Source organism: Pantherophis guttatus, chromosome 4 (assembly GCF_059756535.1).
Source record: "Pantherophis guttatus breed Tessera chromosome 4, ASM5975653v1, whole genome shotgun sequence".
Taxonomy (NCBI): domain Eukaryota; kingdom Metazoa; phylum Chordata; class Lepidosauria; order Squamata; family Colubridae; genus Pantherophis; species Pantherophis guttatus.
The window spans coordinates 125,704,731-125,729,639 of record NC_142066.1 but is presented as its reverse complement, the minus strand read 5'-3'; the positions used below and the strand labels follow the sequence as shown (position 1 = coordinate 125,729,639).

Sequence of the window (24,909 nt, the reverse complement as noted above, 5' to 3'; positions counted from 1 at the left end):
TCATAAAAATCTTCTCTATACTCAAGAGAATTTCAGCAGTTTTTGTGGTTATGCAATGGAATACAATTTTGTGTTTTCAGTGTAATTCAGTAGTAACTATACCAGGATAATTTCATAGGCTGATCTCAGTCATAAATTTTATTAACAGGACTTTGAATGGAAGCTGTATCTAAAGTCTGGAAAGATATTTTGTTTTGTGCAAGAAATAGGACATGGAATTTACTCCAGGGAAATGCACACTAGTCTGATTAAATCAGAAGGCAATAAACTGCCAGATCATAATTCAACATGGATTATAAAATAACTGAAAACAAAATTATTACCATATGGTAGGTTCATCGTATTATTCCCTATTATTCCTTTACTCAACTGTTCATCTAAAGGTGTCTATTGCATATTCCATCTTCTGATCATAGTATTTGTTTTCTTGCCTTTAAATCAAGCTGTTGAGGTTATAATTACATCTGCAGCTACCTCTCTTTCTCAGACCTCCAACCCTATTCAAGGTCAAATTAAACTGAAGTAATATAAACTGAAGTCTGTTACTCTAAAAATAAAGCCAATAATATTGATTGTATCTTTTCCCACCAATTCTTTTTATTAAGAGAAGTAAAAACATGGTTCTCATTTGCACTTTTATGTACATCTTCTGCTCTTTAAAACCTTATTAAGTGACATGAGCATGATGGTTCAAGAGATTAACTAACATATTTCTGTTCTTCGTTCACAAGACTTCATCTGTTATATATTGCTACTATCTTATTGGAAACCTAGTGATCAATATATCCATTTGGAAACAACACTAGATGGAATAGATGTAGCTGTTTTGTAAGCCAGAACAAAATACGTAGTTTCAATCCAATGCATCTGTATGAACAAATTTGGACTTGTTTTTAATATTATTCTGTTCTGTTCTGTTCTGTTCTGAGTTCCATTCTGACATGGAATTATGTCCTAACATATCTATACATATAAGTACTTTAGAAGACATTTAGGTACTAGCACTATAGTTACTTTTTGGGTGGTACTTGTCCCATGTTGAGTCTCACACAGATGACTTTCCTTGTTTGCATTCCAACAGCACAGGTAGCTTCTCCATTCCAACCAGCAGAAGAGTTGAATGCAGACACAGAAGTATCTTCTATGCATTGCCCCCACTGTCCAGTCTGCCAGTGATAAACTGTACAAGGATGATCATTGCAATTGCGTGTTTCCTGTAGCATGCTGATATTTGGGCACTGAAGACCACCTAGAAGAAATAATGTTGGAGTATATAATAGGGGAGATAAAAAGAATTATAACTATAATGGGGAATGAAAAGATAATATATCTAGTATCCCTACATTCCCACCCAAAATAAATCATTTTAATCAAGGTAGGTGAAAAAAAAAAAATAGATAAGCATTAAGCTGTTTGTTGCGTGCTAAGCTTTTGACTGAATGGGCTCTTCAGCTGCAACCTGAATGCTTCTCTCTGAAAATAAAATGGAATACATCCATACACCTAGAAAACACATGGAAAGGAATTTTGTCCAGTCTTTTCTCTGATTATATGATTTTCTACCGTATGTCAGATGCCTTTGTTTAAAATCACAGGCTAAAATTATACATTTATCTACAACTTTCAATGATATCCTTTTGCCATAAGATATTGAATAGGGGGTAGAATTATCTCAACATGTGCCCCAGTTTGTATTATCTTCTCTTCTCCATATTCCACAACTGAAGAGTTCCAGAATTAATTCGCCATGCCATTATTTTATTATATCTGAACTGGAAAATTTTAGTCAACAAGACTAGGAAATTTCAGCATCTGAACCTAGATTCAAATTAAGAGGACAGCAGCCAATGTTTTTAATGCTTGTAACCAAAGTTTCCTAGTTAGAACATACTGGAAAAGTATGAGTAATTATAAGCAGAAAAGAGACCCAAGGTTTATGAGTCTTTTGATACATCTGAACTATGTCATTATAGATGCCCCATATTATACTGCATTCTTAGATGCAATAAGTAATAACTTAATTTAAATTGATATAAGAGATTGTGGATGTTTAATCTAAAAATCCATTAAATCACATTACTTTGGACAATGGTAAAACTGAATTAGCATTAAGAGACTATTTTCATTGCCTATGGCTATCAGTATGTCTTCAAATGAATATCATTAACAAACAAAACATTAATGGAAAATTACAGCTTCTCTCTCCATTGACCATATAATTTAATAAGTTATTTTTCGTATGGTTTGTTTCATTTTAATTTTCCTATCCAAGCATACAGTAGAAATGAAGTATTTTGGTGATCTTATATTGTTCACCTTTGCAAAATTGGAAATTCAATGAAAAAGGAAAAATCATCACTTGGAATAGAGGCACTGGACACTAATAATCTGCCTTAGAATATTTGCCCTTCTAGCCTACTCTGTACATTTTGATTGACATGCCTACTGGGTCTCAGACTAATATGTAACCTTTCCTTGTTGATGCTTAAACTATGTTCCTATTTCCATATTTCTTTCCCAAATACAGTGTAAGAACTTCAGAGAAAGGCGAAGAGGATAAAGGTTTAATAAAGCAAACAATATAGGTACGGTAGTAGCACAGCTTCTTCTGTCATTTACACCCCTTAAACTTGATTGGAAAAGGTCTCTCCTATGTAAGTATACAGAATTAATCTCTTTTTTTAATTCTAATGTTTACTTGACAACAATTAACCAGGTGTAATCCTGATTAATTTTTTAAGGGCAGGTGAATTTGGCCAGATGCTATCATCAAACATGACTGATCAGACTCAACCATAAACAAATATGAGCACTGAACGCAGGGGTGAAATGCTCCCGGTTCGGACCGGCTCGGGCGAGTAGGTAGTGATGGCGGCGGGCAGTTTGGAGAACCAGTAGCAAAAATCCCTTCCCCCCGCAGCCTCCAGCTTGCTTACCTTCGCACGCCTGCCTTGCTTCGCTTGCTGTAATCCCTGCAATCGATTGCATCAGCAAGCAACTGAATCTCCCTGCCTGCAATCAAGCTCATCGGTGAGCAGCTCTTTCTGCCTGCTGCCTGCCTGCCTGTAAGTTTTTTTCCCCTTTAAAAAAATAGTTAATTGGGGGTTTTTTTAGTTGTTCTTTTTTTAGACCTAGCCATTTAAAGTTTAGGAAGTTTTAAATTTAGCTGCTTTTATATAAAAATAAAAATAAAATAAAATAAAATAAAATAATATTTGTGCAGCTTTGTGAGATTTTGTATGTTTCTGTAGTGTTTCACTACAGTGTGGAATTTTGTGTGTGTAAAGTGTGAAAGTTGGTTTTTTGGACTTTTTGTGGCTGTGTGAGGTTCCTGCTTGTTGCAGGGGCCATTTTGGGTCTAGCACAGCTACTTTTATATCGTGGGTGAGCCAGTTGTGTTGCGTTGTGTTGTGTGTGTGTAAAGTGTGAAAGTTGGTTTTTTGGGCTTTTTGTGCCTGTGTGAGGTTCCTGCTTGTTGCAGGGGCCATTTTGGTCTAGCACAGCTGCTTTTATATTGTGGGTGAGCCAGTTGTGTTGTCTTGTGGTGTGTGTGTGTAAAGTGTGAAAGTTGGTTTTTTGGGCTTTTTGTACCTGTGTGAGGTTCCTGCTTGTTGCAGGGGCCATTTTGGGTCTAGCACAGCTGCTTTTACATTGTGGGTGAGCCAGTTGTGTTGTGTTGTGTTTTGTAGATTAAAAAAGAGCAAAAAAGTGAAGTCAACTTGGCCACACCCACCTGACCAACAAGCCATACCCACCCAGTCACCTGACCACTAAGCCCTGCCCACTAATTAAGCCACGGCCATAGAACTGGTAGCGAAAATTTTTAGATTTCCCCCCTGCCTGAATGTATGCAGTGATGAAGTTACAAAAATAAAATCCTATGCATAACCATTTCATGGTTCTCAAATCGATTTATTGCCAGGTTAGATTATTTAGAACTATGTTTTGTGTTACAAGCAATATTACTGCGCAAATCACTGGGTCTATGTGAGACAGAAATTTCTTACACTGTCTATCAATAGTGACTGAACAATTTTTTCAATGTTACATACATGAAACCCCAGTTAATTCTATATTCTGTTAATTAAAGTTTAATGATCATTAACACTCATTAGTAACTGAATGAGCATTACCATACATCAGTACAGAATATTAAGTGGAACTATGGAGATACTATCCTATCAAAGCGTAAATAGATTCATTAGAGGAATTAATCAACTAAATGCTTTCAGGCAAAAATTAGTTGAGTTGTAATACTTCAGATATGTATAATCCAATCGGACATAAATATGAAAATAAAGAAACATAAATTTATAAAACAGGCAGTCTGTAAACATGTAGTAAAGTAAAACTGAGATTACACACACACACACACATGGCTTTTTTAAATGAGATACATAACACTAAACATGACCTGATCTGTTTCTGTTCACCTATACTTCAAATTCCCAGTAATAGTATACTAGTGCTAGAAAGTAAAAGTTTTAAATACATCAGGGATTAATTATTTATTTTCTAATTTTAAAAAGCAACTAAGGGAGGATATTGAGATATGTGTGCATGAATACACTAACCTCATCAGAGAAAGAGGTAAGATTAGTAATTTTATTTCTTTCCCTATCTTATCTTTTCTTAATTCTTAACCAGAATTATCATCACATTTGTAAGGCATCAAGTTAAAGATGCCTGCATTATCCTTCCTATATAAGAAAGAGATGACCAAAAGTCATGTTATCACATGATTCAGAAAGAAGATTGATAATTATTTAGCTATGGCAAATAGCCATCAGAATGGCCATCAGAAGCCATGCTCTACAATTAATTAAGCTACAGACTTTCTTTTTCTACTTATTATTATATTCCTTTGCTATTTTGACACCAGTTCTTCTATTGATTTGAATATAAGAGTTTGCAGGAAATACTATCTACTAGTCTCCCTTGAGTTTGACTTACATATGCCATAAATTGGTTTCCAGTGTGCTTCAACAAACATTGTAAATAACAGTGATGTGCATACTGGGGAAAGATTACACTGTTTACTGATTATTTAGATTATCAGGCACCAACTTTTGTTCTCTCATCTGGAAATAATTAGCTTGATTATGACACTTATGAAAAAGCCAGACTTACTTTCATAATTTAATTATGATATTCAGGAAGGTAGAAGGAATGCCATATGATTAAATTGCTTTGTCATCAAAAATGTCCACCCTGAGAATTGCCAAAATACAGTAACATTTCTAATCTTGCAGGGAGGATAATATTATATATGCAGATATTCCCTGTGTTACTATGTAAAAGAAGCTTCTTAAATTTGCTACAGACTAAAATGAGTTTCATTTCATATAGAGATAAGTGATCTGCATTGACAGTATCCTAATCATCTTCCAGATTCTGGGATAATTTTTGCCAAATCCGAAAACCTATTATTTCTTGTCTTTCCCCATTATCTGAATATATTTCAATAATGGTGCTTGCCTAAATATGGTTTCATCAGCTCTCAGCCATTGTTGCAGTTTTAGCAGTACATTAGATATCTAAAATGTTCCACACTGGGTGTGAACAAAGGAATATAGTTAATATCTATTGCCTTAGAGAAGCTAAGAGCTTAAGGCTCAATATTACTTCTTTACATGGCTCTCAAGCCTTTAGCATCATGAAAAATTAAGCATGAAACAATTTGAGGCTCATTTGTGACTCATAAATCATAGAACTGGAGTACCTATGCTTGGAAAAGCCTCCACCTTCCTGTTGAAAAAGCTTTTAAAAATGTATTTATAGGCTGCCATATGCCAAGGGCTTAGAGGTGGAGAGAGTAACAGATGTTTTGAATTATAAAAGTAGATCTATTCCTCCCTTTGGACTCTTAACAGATTTGTCCCATAGTTTTTGGGGAAAGAGAAAGTTGAAAATACATATAGCTTCTCACATCTATTTCTTTGCTCTCCCTCTCTCCCCCCTCACACACACACACACACACACACACACACACACACACACACACACAGAGAGAGAGAGAGAGAGAGAGAGAGAGAGAGAGAGAGAGAGAGAGAGAGAGAGGGAGGGAGGGCGGGAGGGAGGGAGGGAGAGAGAGACAACAACAGAAATGGACATATGGATTACAGGGGAAAATATAACTTCCCAAAACAATAGCTGATAAGAACAAGCAATCCCTATATTGCTTCAAACATATTTCTTCTAAGAGAAAGCTTCTGAATTTTTAGTAACATTTTGACCAGAAACTAGTACTGCTTCCAAGAGCCAACCATTCCCCCCCCATCTCAATCACTAATGTATATATTTTAAACAGTTTAAATCAAAACATTTTCTGTTTCTCATTCCAGAGGTGATATTTAGCAGGTTCTGACCAGTTCTGGAGAACTGGTAGCGGAAATTTTGAGTAGTTCGGAGAACCGGTAAATACCACCTCTGACTGGTCCTGCCCACATCTATTCTTTGCCTCCCGAGTCCCAGCTGATAGGAAGGAAATGGGGATTTTGCAGTATCCTTCCACTGCCACACCAAGCCATGCCACACCCACCAAGCCACACCACAGAACCGGCAGTAAAAAAATTTCAATCCCACCACTGCCTAATCCAAAGGGAGACACCCCCCCCCCAAGAACCGAGACACAGAATAGGACAACGGCATCGCCCTCCTCCCTTACATCAAAGGCACCACAGATAAAATCAGCAAAATTCTCCACAAACACAATATAAAGACGGCCTTCTGTACTGACCAAAAAATAGCAAACATCTTAAGAAACCCCAAAAACAAGATCCAGCTAGAAAACCAAGAAGTCTATGAAATACCATGCAAAATCTGCCCAGCCACATACATTGGACAAACTAATAGGAGAATAAATGCACGCATTGGAGAACACAAGAACGCAATCAGAAAAGAAGAAAAAACTTTCTCCCTTTTCCAGCACCTTAAAACAACAGGACATGAAATTGACTTTAAAAAGACCAGAACCATTGCCAAAACTAAACACTTTAAGAACAGAATAATCAGACAGAATCAGCAAGATCCTCCACAAACACAACATCAAGACAGCATTCTGCACAAACCGAAAAATATCCACCATCCTAAGAAACCCCAAAACAAAATTGAGTTAGAAAATCAAGGAGTATATGAAATCCCATACACCGCCTGCCCCACCACATACATCGGACAAACCAACAGAAGAATAAGTACATGCATTGAAGAACACAAGAACTCAGTCAGAAAAGAGGAACCAACTTCTTCCCTGGTCCAACACCTTAAAGCCACAGGACATGAAATTGACTTTAAAAAGACCAGAACCATTGCCAAAACTAAACACTTTAAGAACAGAATAATCAGAGAAGCCATCGAGATAGAAAAACGCCCACACAGCATGAATAAACAAGATGATACCTCCCGCCTACCAGCCATTTGGAAACCTGCTCTTATTGACAAACAAGTCCCTAACACAAAGAATGACACCAGACCCAAACTCACGAAAACCACACAGGATGTCACCACCACACATCCATGCAAAAAGGAAACTCAAACCCACACCAATGATGAGGCATGACCACAAACCAGAAGCCAGACCACAGCTGCATCATTAGCCACTTTAAACCTCTCCAATCCATATATGAAGCAAACTGATACCCACCATGAAGATGTGGCACGACCATGAACCCGAAGCCAAACAACAGCAACGCAGCTCACCAGCTCAAATCCCCCTGGAACTCAGACTAACCCGAGCACAACCAAGCCCCTATCCAATCAGAACACACCTCCACCCAATCAGAACACAGCCAAGCTCCCACCCAATCAGTTCACACCCCCACTGGCAGTTAATAGGAAGAAACAGCTGCGATCATACATTGCTCCTAGAAGCATGAAGCCGAAAACACCAGCCTGAAGATGATGAATGAGACTTCATCAAAACGTCGGCAAGACACTTCCAATTTTACGCGGGAGAAAACCTGAAAAACCAAAGACCTATACACACACACACACATAAATATGAAATTCTGTAATGATAAAACGGTCATTAACATGCAAACAGTAGAAACTATGTAAACATTTTAGCTCCGGAGGTATTAAGAATTCAATTCTACAGGAAGTCTAAAACTACTTTTACTGAGATTAGCTATAATAAAAGAATCTGATTGTATTATTAGCAGTTCCTCCTTCTTACAGTTCAATTTATAGGGAGGTATCCGTCTCAGCTGCTAATGTTACAGTTCTGGACTTAAAAATGCTTTAGCCCTTTTTGTATAGGCAATAGTTTCTGCACATCTCTGTTAAAGTTATCTTCTTTATTCTATAAGGTTATACTTTTCAAAGATTATTCTTTTAAACACTTTTGTATAATACCTTCTTGAAAATAACTCGTATTAATACAACTTTGTCAAAGGTATATTGGATGCTAATTGATTCAGTTCATTGGTGCTAATCAACACAGAGCTTTCTGGAGATTCGGGGATTGTTTTTCCAAACTACACTATTCCTTTTCCACTGAAATCTGTGGCAGATTTCTTTTATATTCCTAGTTGAAACAGAACACGAATTAAGTGATTTTCTTCCATTTTGAAATGTAAATTATTTGAGAATGGCCATAAACTCAGTGAAATATACATATTTTGCACTCCAGCTTCAAAGAATTAAATGTTCCTTTGTAGTATTAAAGCTAAATGAAATCATGCACTAGGAACATTATAATAATATTAGCAAATTAAGAACAATTCCTTTAAAACATTTGCAATGCTGAAAAAGCAAAGTATACATTTTTCTTTTAATATTAAAATGGCTACTGAACAAAAAAAAATCTATACCACTATTTAAATCCTAATAAGTTTACACTAAAAAATTTCTTGGGGTAGGAATGGAGAAAATATAAAATAGGCACATGCCATCTGAAGCTAAATGTGAGAAACAAAATGAAAGAAGGGAAAGTAAGTAATTTGAAAGTAAGACAAGAGAATATAAGATGAGATATTTAGCCTTAACTGTTAAAAGCATCATCTGGTACTGTCAGTCTTTTGGGGCCAATCAAGTAAGAAACATAACCATATGAGCTAATTCTACTTTATAGTAAAGCTACATTGACAGAATCTTACAAGTCTGAAAGTACATTTCTCTCCCCCCCTCCTCCCTTTCCTTTACAGCTAAGAATGGCCTCTTTTGAGTGTCTTGCCCCATCCAATATCCAGCTGCAGGCTATGCTGTCTCTTATTTGATCATTCCCTTTGCAGTGTCTCTTTGCACAGTCTCCCAAGGCCATTCCTATATACCATTGCAGGTATTTCAGAACTCATTAATACATGGCAAATCGCAGTGAAAATAGTGTATACTCTACTTGCCAACACTTTTACTAGTCATACTAAAATATTACAAGAGAGAGAGAGAGAGAAAGAGAGAGAGAGATGGAGAAAGAGAGAGAGAGAGAGAGAGAGAGAGAGAGAGAGAGAGAGAAATAACTTTTCCTTATTCATTTTTTGTCATGAATCCTAAGAAAATATTACATGCTTATGTTTGTGTGTTGCAAAATGCTAATAGATGGTCTTACCTTCACCTGCATATGCCAGGATGGAGCGGGTGCGCACCTGTTTCCCTTCTGTGGTTTTCCCTGAGCAGGTGTGAGAGCAGGACGACCATCCAGACCATGTGCTGAGAACACAGTCCTTGGGGCATGGAATTTCACAGACAATGGGGACGGGATAGATAGCATCTCTGCAGAGCTGTCTATCAACTTCTTCTCCTGGGAAAGAAAAGGCCAGTAGCAGTCTATCAGAGCTAATTTAACTTCAGTTGAACATTCTTAACCCAGATGGGCATATAAATAAATTAGATTTGGTTGCTTTGTAAAAAAAAAAAAAAAAAAAAATGATTAGTTATCCAAGTGAGTGTATTTTTTTCCATGGCTGAGCGCTTAAGAAATTGCTGCAAAATCCATATTCACTCATGCATTCAAAATGGAGCTGAATGATGAATGGGAGAAAGTTCATATTTATACTTTAGGTAGCAAATATATATATATATGTGTGTGTGTGTGTATACACATATATATATATGTGTATATATATATCTTAATTTAGATAAGAAAGGGACAAATATTATTTAAATACTGTAACAACTATCTTTGTGGGAAAGATGTTGCAAATTCATTACGTAGCTTAATTATCTTGCAGAACAAACCTAAACAGATTTACTCTAAATCAAGTTATATGGCAAGGGTAGCTTCCAGTCTCCTGGTCTTCTGGAAGTTCATTAAAAACTTGATTATTCCATATCAGCTGGCTGTTGCAGGGCCCTCAGTGCCTGGAATATTATATTAATTATAATTGATGCAATTTATATATTGCATTTCTGTTATTTTATGTTTTTTGTTACTATTTTTGTTTCAGGGGCTGTGGTTCTTGCTTGTGTATCCTATTTAGAGAGCATTAATGAATTTAAATTCATTAAAAATAAATAAAACCCCCGAATTTTACTAATTTATAACCCTCCAGATAGAACCATTCGATCTAGTGGCTAAAGTGCCAGAATGGAAAGCAGGACAGTTAGAAGGTTAGAAAGTAACTCCCTCCTTAGCCAGCAAAGCCATCTGGGGGACTTTGGGCCAGTCACTTTCTTTCAGCCCAATTCATTTCACAGGGTTGTTGTCTGGAAAATAGGAGGAGGAAGTCATGCAGTATTGGATGTGTTCACCGCCTTATTTGTAAAAATAATAAAGGCAGGCTACAATAAATAAAAGAATAATAAAAAGAATAACATTCATTGTATTCTGGACAATATGGCCATAGCATTATAGGCATCCTGGCAGAGGTGCTCTATGTTGAAGATTGCTGGTGGACTAATGTCCTTGCCTTCAGTTTTTTATTTTTAGTTTGTATTATTGTAATTAATGTCTCAATATTTTAATATTTATGGTTTTAATTATATGCCACCAGAATTGCATTACAGAGTGATAGAAGCAGCAAACAAATTAAATAAATAAGTAAATAATACGATGGAACTTTTAGTCCAATGTATGTGGAAGGAAGCAGTTTGGGTAAGGGTCCACTATACATGGATGAAAAGCTCAATTACATTACATATAGATTCCTTGATGGAATTTTGGGAGTTCAACCAAGAAATTGCAAAGTCATTAACTCTGAGCCAGAGTTAACTCACCCCAGATCATTATACTGCAATTATGAAGTTATTTCATCTGATCAATTATTTCATCATAATAGCTAATAGAATTGAGCTCAAGATGTTCAATATGACACATAATATGCTATGCTACAATAACATTTAAAAAAAGAAATACAATATTCCAATATCACATTCAAGATAGGAGTCAATACTGATAAATAATTGCTTATTGTCAGAGCTGCTCGGGGAACTGGAAGAAGAAAATACATTATAGTTTTTTCTTTATACCAAACTGCTGGCCTTACATTTTAGAAAAAGTAAAACGTTCTGAACAAATATGTTGGCAGCTGAAAGAGAAGAGATGCTTCCTTTCTTGATCGCGCTGATGTATAATGACATTTTAGCAGCTGGCAGGGACACCTCTATCTCTCTCTTGATACATATATAAACATAGAAATATGTGAAATCCTGTGGGCAAATAATGCCAGTACTCCTAAAATCTTCAAAATCTTTAATTAGATAGAAGTTTGATTGTCACATAGCAAACAATCAAACTGCATCTACATCTGGTGGCAGACTCTTTAAAAATTGATTTTATGTGAAAACAGGATAATATTGTCACTCACTGCATATTATGGAAATATGTTCAGATCTAGAGCATTCCACGGTAGGTATTATCTGATTACAAGTAATAAAATGGAATGAGGCATCCTTTATAACACTTACTTAAGATCATTGGGAGTTTGTACTACTGAGGTAGATTTTTTCCCTAATATTTCATAAACAATATGAACAAATTGACCTTTGTGGGTATTTCATCTTATAATGTCACATCTGACTAGGAAGAATCAAGCATATCTGCCAAAATAATCCCACTATAGCAATCACATGAAATGGTAGAAATCCCAGTAGATAATAGCTGTGGTGGGTAGTATAGCTAGGTTTTATAATATGGTAAAAACGAACAGATGACTCTGCATGTACATAAAAACGAAATATGTTCTCATGAGTTTACTTTTATTTTAAATTTATGTTTTGAAATCAAAATATCATACTAAATCTTCTCCCTATCGTTCTTATTTAAAAATAAGTGTGGGTAGCTATCCACTGTCACTCAGTCTTCATCTATGAACATGGAATTTGCTGTTTATTAATTTGAGTGAAAGAACAACTACTTGGAGATTAAATAGCATAATGCTATTCTAAAATTAGACTAAGAAAACTGGTGGGAAGAATGAAACCAGTCTGAAAAGGCTAAAATAATTTGAGCAGTAATAAATACATCTTATTGAAAACCTGAGGTAAACAGATGTTCCCTTTCCAACTGGAGATGACACAATATGTCATCTCTAGTCATAACTGCAATGACAGAACCATAATGATGTCAGTTCTAGTTGGAAAGGGTGTCTAATTGAAAGATGGCCTACTGGAACAGCATTTCATTGTTATCTGAAGTTGTCTTCTACATTTTGGCAACCCAGATCTGAATACCTAGCAATATGACACTATTATACATTTTATTCTATGGCAGTGCTACTAGATTAAGGTGACCAGACGTCCCGCTTTTGGCGGGACAGTCCTGATTTTTTAATAATTTGTCCTATGTCCAGCGGTGTTTTTAAAAAGTCCCGATTTTTCATTCTGCCTCCTGAGTCCCCGCTGCCTCCTGAGTCCCAGCTGATGGCTAGAGGAAAAAAAACTGTTTAAACTCTTGCCGCGGGGCTTCAAAGGGCCGCCCTACAGCTGTTCTGTGTTAAAAGAAAACAAATGAGTAGACCAATGCCTGCAAAAATAGAAAAAACAGCCCCTTACAGCTTCCGTGTAGGTTAATTAGCACGTTGATTAGCTCGGCTTCCCCACTCTCAGCTGATTTGCTCTCAGCTGTTTTGCGCAGGGCTCTTGCTGCTTGCTAAATTGCTCGAGCAGATTTTTTTTTCTCCTTGTGCAAACCAAGCTCAAAACGAAGCTGAAAGTGAAACTGTTGGCTTGTTTGGTGCAATGTTGGAAAATTAGGCAGCAGATTTCTTTTCTTTTTCCTCACCAAAAAAGGTAGGTGCAAACAATGGGAAATTTAGGGCAAAAGAGGAGAGTTCAAGATTTTAAAACACAAAAGAAAAAAAGCTCTATTTAACTAGGGAATTGTAATAATTGAGATACTATTAATTGTATATTGTGTTGAAAGCAGAAATGGTTAAATTGTGGTTTGGAGGAATATATGGGGGAAATTATTTGGTTTATTATTATTGGTAAATATAATTAATTGATTTGTAAGAAATTGGATTGCATGGAAATAATTGGAATATTCATGTTCATATTGATTAATATACAAAAAAGATAGTTATATAACTAATTGATTTATATTAAAATGTTGAATTTGTATTAAACAATTGTATTACATAATTACATAATTGACCAATGTGAGGATGGATATAAAAATAGATGACAATGGGAAGGGGTATAATATAGAATAGAAGGGAAAAATTGAATTTGATTAAGATTAGAGATGAGGATGAAGGCTAATACTGTTTTTTTAAAAAAATAGATGAGAAATAAATATGGCAAAAAGGAAATATAGAAATTGTAAATTAAATTGAAATGACTAAACACTGTTTAAATTTGTGAACCAGCCAAATATTCTGTTCAAAGAAAATACACTATGTTTGTATGTGTGTTTCTAATTATTGCTATTTATTCATATTTGTTCTCTTTTATTCTTTAAAGTTTAACAATTCATTCTTTATCTTAATATCTTTATATTTGTTTGGGGTTGGCTTTCTTCCCTTTAATCTTTTTTATTGTACAGCAATCTTTCTCCTCAAACCTACCACCTCTCTCTTTTCTTTCCTTCTTACTTTCTCTTCCCCCCACCCTCTTCTTCTCTCTACTTCCTCTTCCTTTCTCCTTCTCATCTCTTCCTCCCTCTCTTACCCTCACTCCTACTCTAATTTCCCTTCCCTTCCTTCATCCCTCTCTATTGCTGTATCCTTTTATGCATATGGATTACTCAGAGGGCTGAAAAAGTTATTTTTGACTGGTCCTCGCACTTTTGACCAGTCCTCGAATTTACGACTGTCCTCACATTTTACATTTTTGCCCTATCTTGTCACCATGGTGAAGAGAAGCAGTTGTGAAATGAGTGACATGGTTGTTAAGAATGCTGCACGGGCATAAATGTGAGGATGGTCATAAGTGTGAGGACCAGTCAAAAGTACGAGGACCTGTCAGAAATGACTTTTTTCAGCCCTCTGAGTAGTCCCTATACACATAGCCATGGCCACCCGGTCACATGACCAGCTAGCCACGCCCACCCAGTCACATGACCTCCAAGCCACGCCCACAAAATAAGCCACGCCCACAATGGTGTCCCTCTTTACCAATGTTAAAATCTGGTCACTTTATACTAGATCTGGACTACAAACATGGATTACTGCCATATTAAATAGCAGAGGACTATTTGCTGCTATCTTATGGTCATCTAGATTTTTGCAAGCCCTTCCTATCAGCCCTAATATAGCTGTTATGAACTACTATAAGATGATGTTGGTTGAACAATCTTTTTTCAGATAATGCTAAGTAGAAACCTAATAATAATAGAAACAACTGTTTCAGACTATTTTTAAAATGTTCTTCCTTTCTTTAATTTTATTTGCATTGTTCAATGAAGATGTATTTGCATATGATTTAATAGGATAGTATTCTATTGTTAAAGGAATCAAAAGTACTGTGGTGAAATTTAAGAATATTTTTAAACATGAACATAGATATACAACATATTAATTTATGAATAGTAAATAAAACTATGATGTAAAGACATCCCAATGAAATTTGAGGAAGATTAAATATATCAAAACAAACATGTGAATAAACTTTTTCCATTAATGGCTAAAACTTCTAGAAATAAAGTTAAATTGAATTTCCACCTAAAATCACTTATCCTAAGATTTGGGTGACTGATGCATCTTGTAGAGTACAAAAGCATCATTGGAAAAATAAACTAGTTTATCATTTTCTGTTGTTCCAAAAAAATAAACAAGCTCAGCTAACTTTAATTTACAAATATTTTCAGGGTATACTCTGGGGCCAAAGTAGCAACAGTAAATGATTGATGGAGAGCAGCAAGCTCCAAGTATGTCAGCCCTCAGAAGACCCTTTAAGTTGAAGGTCATAACTGCCAAGGTTTCTGCAGCTCCATATAAAACATAATGCCAATTTCCATGACATTACTGGCCTATTTGCATCTCGTTAACGTGGAACAATAAATAATTTTTAAAACTATAACATGAACCTCTATTGTTGGTGAAATCAGCTAACTTAATAATCATGATACAAGGAACTGGGAACTGCAGTCTAATAATAATAATTAGTGTACTTATTAATCTGTTGAAATTTTGATTTTGGGTGGAAGTAAGAATATTGCAAGACTCATAGACCATGTTGTCTATTTCATATACAAGCAGAGATGGAAATTGTTCCTTCTTAACCTAAAAAATCAGTACCTCTGGGTTACAGAAATATTTGGAAATGGAAATATAATGCCATAATCATTTTCCTGTTGAATATTTTATTAAGTGTATATCAAAACATATTACAGGAAAAAAGTATGGCAATTCAGAATATTCTAAATTTAGTACATTATGAGAAAAGGAATGAATTTATAAAACAAATGGAATACATTTCTTCTCAGTAAATAGTTTATACACAATGTTGTGTTATATAATTGCCTGGTCAATAAAGAATAAAGTATTCTATTATTATCAGAATTCTACAATTTTTCCAGATTATGTTGTTTTCCATTAATAATCTTTCCATTTCCACCCAAACTTTCTTGTATTGCTTTTCTTTCTAAAGAAAATCCATTGAGACATTGAACAAAGCTTCTTGGAGCTACAAGAAACATTCTCCTTCTAAAAACCTGGTTAAATATTCACACACACACACAGAGAGAGAGAGAGAGAGAGAGAGAGAGAGAGAGAGAGAGAGAGATTTCTCTCTTTCTTAAAATATCTGCCAAAAAATATAATGGTGAAACAGCCCAAAATTTCTCTTAAGGGATATGTGGAGTTGTTATTTAATGATATTTCTTTTGAAGCAAACATACCAGGTTTATGCCTGCCATCGCTATAAATTTAATGAATTCGTGATTCCTATTCATGCCTCTTAATAAGTTGCTAAGCAGCATCTGTCTTACTTAACAATCTTAATTAATTGATAGTTAATATTCTCAAGTAATTTCCTTTCAAAAAGTTAAGTAACATTTGCAGTGATTTCAATTATAACAAACATTTAACTGCTTTGTTTGATGCCTTGCAATGAGTTCTGAAAAGAAATTTTCTGGATCTACGTTAGCCAACTTTTTGGGAGTTCAAGATCATACATCATTCTAGAAGTTGCTCAAATTGGAAAAATTCCACTCTAGGTCTTTAAATCTAATAATTAAATCTGTGTTAAAATCAGTCAAATTTGTTTACTTATATTAGTATTGGATAAGTTTGGGAAAAAATCTGGGGACCAAACCTTTGTGTCTATTCTATGAATGCCTCCAAATAAGCATCATAATTGACAATTCACTCCGGTTAGCACTTAGATAATAAAGCACTTGACACTTCCAAGACTATTGACTAGACTGTGAACTCAAAAAATACCTATCCCAGAAGAAGGCAACAGAGAAACACCTCTGGAGCAGGTCTTGATCTCTTTTCAATATAGAAGAAATAAAATTTATGAAAATACTTTTTTTACAGCCACATTTTGATTTAAATACATCTCTGCATCCCATGTTACTACTATTCAACCTATATCTAGAAACAGGATAAATTCGCATATATAAGTCTTCACAACTCTAAATATATCAGAAGAGTTCTATTGCACTACTGCCTAGGAAACTGGAACAGAGAGGGAGAAATATAACTAGTAGCCACTGCAGGATAAGATATTCCACTCCTAACACAAATTATACAAATTGAAGAAAGTTCTCTACTGCAAGCAAGATGATTGTTTTCTCCTTATGACAGCTGCATATAAGAAAGTTGGAAAGGTACATAAAAATCTTGGGAAGATAAAGTTTCCATTCACTATTTAATAAGAGCTAGTCTACATGGAATAAATATTCCTCTCCAGCTACTTATTTAAAATATTTGTATACTACTTCTCATTCAAAAAATTGCCATCTTACAATAATAATTACTGACACCATAGGATGAAAACCATGTTATTCTATGGTAGCAAAAACCAAAAGGTAGCTCACAAAAGTATGATTTTTAATATTGTTGTTAATCAGAAAAGGACTACCAGATTCTTGTAAGTAATAAGCTATTTGGGTTCCATTCAGGAACAGTTTAGGAAACAGTTCTGGTAATGCTTTCTGAGAAGAATTATATTAACCATCCAAAATCCATTCCTGACCATGCATGCAGATCTCTAGGGAATACAGGGGCAGCATCAACATCTAGGAGAGAGGGAGGGACTGCTGGAAACATCCATCATCAGCCCAGAGAAGGCTGATGATTGTTCTAATGACCCATGCCAACATTAGTGACTCTATGGTGTTAATCCCACTCAAACTCCTATTTTATTCCCTTTGGTTATCAGTCAGTAGAATCTTTTCTGAGTTAATTTCTACTCCTACTGACTACATTGACACATCCAAGTAGTTATCTTGGCAGAATGCCCTATTATTGTTTTTTTTGCTTGGGTGTGTGTGTGTGTGTGTGTGTGTGTGTGTGTGTGTATAGGCTTCCCATCTTGCTTAAAGCTCGGGAATTTCCTATGATATTGCATTCAACTCTAACCCGGTATGACTTTATTTTAGTTTTTGCATCAAAGTTGATCAGATAGTGTAGATTGCCAGGTTTTTCACTACCTAACCACAATCTTTGCTCAAACAAAAATATTGATGAAAGCTGGGGGGGTTTCAGTCCCATCCTATCCCCAGCAATAGCTTCATATATACTAATTGTAATAGTTATACTTTTGCTTCCTTCTTATGCATTTTTATAACAAAGCCTTTTCAAATCCAGCAATCTCTTGCTGATGCTGAAGGTAATATAAGTGGCCATGATAACCAATATAAACCAATAGCTTTATAAAAGTTACCTAAGCAGATATCCATTATTTGTTCTTTCAGCTAAGAATGTTCTAGCTTAATTGTGACCAATGGGCATTTTTATCCTGTCATGAATCTCCCAGCAATCAGGCGTATTGAATGACCCCAGGCTCTGCTTTCTGAGACAGGGATTATTATCTTGTCCTTTATTATTATCCTGAGAAACAGACATAAATAAACAAGAAGGATGTAATAATATTTCCCAATAGAAACAGAACATTGTTATAGTTACAAAATACCATGCCATCTGCTAGCTATACACAAAGGCTAAGTGTTTGCAAGAAACAGTTGTTACAACAATTTTGAAAATGATTCAAAATTTAAATTTTCAGGCATTCAAGATTTTTCAGACCCTGAAAGTTTGATCTGTTTCAGCACCAAGTTTTCATTGGGAAATTTTGGGTCTAGGCTGGTAGAAGTACTACCAGTAATTTGTTTCCTTTTTGTAAAATATTGCAAGCAGAGTCAATCTAAATTACAATGTGGTTTAATCATCCTTTTATAATCAACTGACCACTATTTATTTAGAAGCCCTATGGAAGAGGATTATGGTTTGCATGTTACTAGCCAGATTGATACACAATTTATTAATTAGTTAATATGAATTATTTAGCAAGTCTTAGGCCTAATAACAAGAAATTGTTTAGTCATGGACACATTTGAGTGACAGTAAAACCTGATTTAGCATTTTAATTTTTGCACGTAACTTTCAATTGTACATTCATTAATTGCGACTCGTTCTTTCCTTCTATTACAAGCTAAGCAATTTCATCTTCTGAACTTTGTTGATGTCATTAATATATCAGATCATGCATGGCATCTTCATTCTACAGCTATTTCATATGGATGATTTTTCTGAGGACATAATAACATTGCTCAACTTTTAATATTTGCAGTGAATTTTCTTACACTTAATCCTGTATATTGGTTTAGACCAGTGGTTCCCAACATGGGGCCCACGCCCCACAGGGGGGCAACTTGATTTTTAATGGGGGCAATTGGAACCTTGTTTAAACCAAGCTAATGGCCTTTTAGGCTTCCTCCACGTGAGTAGGAGTTTACTTTTTGAATAATAAGAATTATATGTCACGGGGGCAGGGGCATCAGGATTTTAGAGATGCTTTGGTGGGGCATGGCCAAAAAAAAGGAACCACTGGTTTAGACCATATGAAAACAGAGAATGCCATTATCTGACTATGTGTGAATAATCTTGGGAGACAAAAGAGAAGAGCCGAAGCTAAGGCAACAATCAGTGAAGATATATTTTAGTCCACAGAAGGAATGAGGGTATGGGAAGCAGCCTCCTAAGTTCTTTGGAAAGTATGAGTAAGGGGAAAAGTGCTTCCATACTTGCAAAATTCTGTTCCTCTAAGTTTATAATAAAGGTAGTGCTAGTAGTCATAGTTTTGTTTTCTTATCTGGACTATCTCAAAGGGCTGACATTCATTTCACAAATTTTGCCTCAACTGTTCTATAAGCTGCACTAGATAGTTGTAAACAGGTTGTTTGTATATCCATTTGCTTCTAGTTTTGCAACAATAATACAGCTAGGTAATCAGTGGAAGAGATGTACTGTACTCTGGGAATTGGAGACCATTTCTAAAACTCCAAGTGGAATCTTCTGCCTCTGTCAGGAAGAGAGTAGATTTGTAAAATTCTGTTATTTTACAATAAAGATGGTGCTACTATTCATGATTTTGATTTCTGGACTTCTTCAAAAGAAGGGCAGATTTTTCCTAGCCTTTAAGAAACAGCTTGAATATTTTTATTCATGTGTATGTATAAATATTCTAACTTTATATATTGCATTTATCACTCAATCGCCACAATATAATGATATATACTGATATATAAGCCATGCTGAGTGAGAAATATCTGAGATCATTGGAAATAGCAATTGTTGGGGGAAATGCTGTTGAGACTCTTCTTATAAACACCTACAAACTTGATATGCATAAATAGCAATGGTTCTGCAATCAATACTTGTTGACCTAACCTGTATATGCTAAAAACTATCACAGCATTTTGCATCCTATACCTGTGGGCTTTCCCTGAGTGATCTGGCAGCTATTTGAAACATTTTTGAAGTGCATTTGTTAATACGGTTATCCTGAGAAGGAGAAGGAACAGTGAACACCAGTGTATTGATCATAACCAAGAACAATAAACTACTTCCATTACTAGAGTCAATCAAATGACATTTTGGTAAAAACAAAAAGGGAAAATAAAGTAAGTTTGAAGACAGGCAGAAACTCAATTGGGAATAAAATCAATCTGAGTCATTGGAGCAGGACAGATCAAGCTATCAGAAGAGTTGGCAATAATGAAATCAGACTAGAGATGAGAATAAATGCTGATTGTGCTAATGTGGAAGATTATGTTGCCTATAATTCTTACTGTGTTTCTGACTGCAGTGAGTATTTCTGTGTATACTAGAACATGGAGTGTGCATGAGAAAATTATAGCAATCTATTCTTGCCCCTAATATTAAAAAAATATATTATTACCATATAATTTGACTTACCAAGATTAGCCTATCATTCAGACTTATTTCTCAATAATGTCTAGAAAAAATGTCTAGAAAAAATTCAGAGTAAACCTTACCAAGACTGAGTGGCTATTATTTGGCCCTGCTGCTGCTGGGGATCTTCCATCCCTAGCTCTGAATGGCGGTACACAACTGCTTTTGGAACTCTGCTTCATTGTTGTAGAGCAGGGCTGTCAAACTCCCCACCTATGGGCCAGATGTGTCAGGCCCACGCCAGGTTTAACGAAAGGGAAAAAAGTCCCGATATGTCACATGACACCACTGTGACGACATGAGTTTGACACCCCTGTTATAGAGTACATGGTCATATTAGCCAGACCCAATCAAAAATAACATGTTAGTTACTTGAATTTTTCTAAATGTTTTTTAAAGACACTCCCACATGCAATACATTATAATAATCTAGCTCAGAAATCAGTCAAAAGATATGGTTCTCTATCTGCTGCTAATAAATGTCTTGATACACTCAGGCCTATATGTATTCAGCAGTTCCACACAAATCAAATATTTGGTACCAAATACAACATTTATCAGCTAATGAATATCTAAATAAATAAAAGATGGTGATAGTGAACCAAGAAGAAGAATTGCCCTTTTTAATACAATGGGAAAAGGTAAAGGTTTCCCTCTTTACAGTTGTTTCCAGTTCTAGGGGGCAATGATCATCTCCATTTTTTAGCCAAGGGAGCCAGCAAAGGCACTTCCAGGGTCAGGTGGCTAGCATGGTTATATATGGAGGCACACATAATATATATATATAAAACCATGAAGTGGTACTTATTTATCTACTCACATCTGCATGCTTTTGAACTGCTAGATGGACCACAATGGGAGCTCACGTCACCATGTGAAACTCAGCCCTCGAACCATGGCTATCAGACAAGCTCTGTTTCTTTAACCACTGAGCCATCACACCCCCTCAATACAATCACTATGACAATGTAATATCTTATACATGGGGTAGTTCCTCATTTTCAAACCCTTAACTAATAGATAATTGGAGAAAATTGAAAGTTCCTGTATAACTTTATTACTTCCAAACGGAATCACTCCCTGAATAAAGATAACACATTTTATTGGCAAATGTACAAAATTATAATAGCTCATGGGTGAGTTTATGAGAATCTTATGGATTCACAAAATGTATATAGCCAGCTTGTGTCTGAGTTGGATAGGAATTGGGTTGAATTTCGTCTTTAAGTCTAGTATCAGTCTTCTCCTGTTTTAATATCAGTGCAAAAAAGGGAATTTCAACTCATAGTCCAATCTATTTCTAATTCAACTCCATTTCCTTTTCTTATTTTCAAAATACCTTGCATATCAAAATTAAAACATTCAAGAGTTGGGAAAGAGCAAGGACTTGAACAAAGACGGGTCCTGAAGCTAAGGAGAGAAAACAATTTTCTCCCATGGGATTAAATCCTTATACCCAATTGTGCGTTTTGCTGCATCAGTATGACTAGATAACACATTTGCTGCAGCTTTTCTATATTTTTCTTTATAAAACCTTTTGTTACTTAATCATATAATCTGTATCTATTACTACCTCTATCTCTTCTATAAATTCATCAGAAGTTTTAGTTTAGTTTAATTTAGTTTAGTTTAGTTTAGTTTAGTTTAGTTTAGTTTAGTGTCAACCTGGTAATAAAGTCAATTTAAGAAAAGAAAAAAAAACTCCAGAAGAATAACAAAACATAAAAAAAGGAAAAACATCTCAGAGATGACAGTGAGTAATGTTCTCTTTTGGATTCATGCATTTCAGAGAACTTAAAGAGTAATTTCACACTAATCAGATCTGAACATAAATTGGAATCTCAATTTAAAAATGTCAAATAATCAGCAAGAAAGCACTAGATGAAAGAAATAAGACATCACAAATAAAAAGCAGGTGTATGAGAATGCTTTAAACAATGCAATTTATACAACAACTCAGTGTTTTCAGACTTGAAAACTTGATAATATTTAAGATCAATTTCCACCTACAATAAAAAGACACATTCATAATTGAATTCCTCCTTTGATTACACTGTAGTGCCTTTCTTCAATATCACTTTTGATGTTTGTCCTTTCTATTTAAAATAATGACTCCCACTGGCTCAATTAGGAATGAGTTGATATTCAGAAGGTTTCTCTGTGAGTATTCATTAAGAGCTCCCAATTTGTAAGGCATACTGAGGATAAGTTGCATAATATGCTCCCTGTCAGACAATTTTATGGAACTGCTTACTAGACTTTTGTATTTTTTTCTTGATGCCTTATTGTCCTTGTCTGAATTCAGGATCTAAGCAAGATTGGGTCTATTTAATACCTGGATGTGAAAGCCAATTTGGCTTAGTGGCCAGGTCACTGTTTTAGAAGAGTTAAAACAGTGAGTTCTAGTTGTCTCTTAGTCATAGAAACCAGGTGGGTTTCTAGTCATGCTTTTTTATCCTTAGGATCAAAGTACTGGCAAACTACTTTCAAAAATGTTGCTAAAAACTTGGGGACTTGTCTCTGTAGTCACAGAGAGCCATGGTTGACTCAATGAACCATAACAATAATACCTAGAATCAGGGAATACTATAGTCTATAGGTTTAGACCTTCTAGTCAACCAAAGAATCCTGGAAGAAACCAAAGGTAAATCATATCTATATTGCTGCCAAGAAAACACTACAAATGTGTCCATGTAACTAATAGGCATCAATTTCAATTCAAGTTTATATTTTAAATATAATAATTTAACTGTTTATATTTTGCTGTAAAAGACTAATATGGTTACCTGTTTTTATAATGCAATGATGTCCTATAGCCGTGATGGCGAACCTATGGCACGCGTTCCACAGGTGGCATGCTTAGCCATATCAGTGGGCATGTGAGTCCCACCAGAAGTTGGCAAACAGGCTGTTTTCAGCCTCCAGAGGGCCTCGGGGGGGGGAGACCGTTTTCATCCTCCCCAGGCTCCTAGAGAGGCTCTGGAGGCTGAGGACAGCAAAAAACAGGCCTTCGGGTCCCACCAGAAACAGGCCATTTCTGGCCTCCGGGGGGCGGGGGAAGGCCGTTTTTGCACTCTCTAGACTCCTAGAAAGACTCTGGAGCCAGGTGAGAGAGAAAAACGGGCCTACCGGGCCATCATGTGCCAGGAGCAGGGGGAGCATGGGGGGGGGGTCGTGCAAGCATACATGAGGGCAGGACACATAGAATTATGAGTGAGGGCATGCACCTGCATGACCCACCTCCGTCCCTGGCACACAATGGCAAAAAGGTTAGCCTGTCCTATAGTATCTCCACTTTATGTAAGTATGGCTATGGTTTTTAATGAATAGGGAACATAAGAAAGAAGATGCTAATATGCCTAAATCTTAGGGGGTGGTAAGGTATGGGTATTTAGTCATTTGCTATGAGAAAGTATGTTAGATTAAATGGGCATCATTTGAACCAAAACAGCAGTTTTAAAGTTGTGATCTTGATTCCATCAGCTTATTATATTCAGCAATTGTAGAAATTCATTTGAAAAATGGGCAGCAAATAAATTTAATAAATAAAATAAAATAAACTGCCCCTTTGCAAAATAAATGAATGAATGAATGAAATCAGATTTTCTGCAAGGAAAAGGAAAGGAAGGAAGTTACAGAGTTGGTACCCATAAGATTAAAAAAGGCCTAATTACATTTTACAGAGCATATATCTAAACAGTATAGTGATAGTCTCAACCTATATAGTATAATATATTTATGTGAAAGTTTGTTACAACCTTGTCCAAAGGAGATCAAATATTTTCAACCAATTATTTTCATTAGAAACATTTTCAAAACCATATTTCTCTTTTTTCCCCCAGAAAAAAGCTTTCAGGAGCTAATATTTATGGTAGACATAACAGATACAAGATTGCAGGTATCTTGTTGTTTCCTTAGTGCCTCAGATTTCCTACCTGAATTGACAATTATTTTTAAAAATAAAAATAAATAATTTGTGGGCAGTAAAAACCTAGTATTTGTTTGCAAATGTTTATCTTATTAAAAAACATATTGATTCCAATCAATATAATTTTGTAGAGTTTTAGAAACTGCATCATCAGATTATTTGATGCAACAATTTATTGCAATGTAAGTGGGACTTGGATGGTCCAATCTTAATAGGTGTGTGATTCTTTTTATTAGCTGGCAA

General features: G+C 35.5%; 1 protein-coding gene across 8 annotated transcripts in view; it reads right to left on the bottom strand.

Annotated features, from left to right (window-relative positions):
* Positions 1–24,909, bottom strand: part of THSD7A (thrombospondin type 1 domain containing 7A) — a 308,047-nt gene that overhangs the window by 81,816 nt on the left and 201,322 nt on the right. For all 8 annotated transcript variants that reach the window (XM_060685655.2, XM_060685658.2, XM_034401949.3 and 5 more), the window contains 2 exons: positions 9,545–9,736; positions 1,015–1,249 (listed from right to left, as the gene is read on the bottom strand). In XM_060685655.2, coding sequence (XP_060541638.1) covers positions 1,015–1,249; positions 9,545–9,736 — 427 coding nt within the window. The remainder of the gene's footprint in view (positions 1–1,014; positions 1,250–9,544; positions 9,737–24,909) is intronic.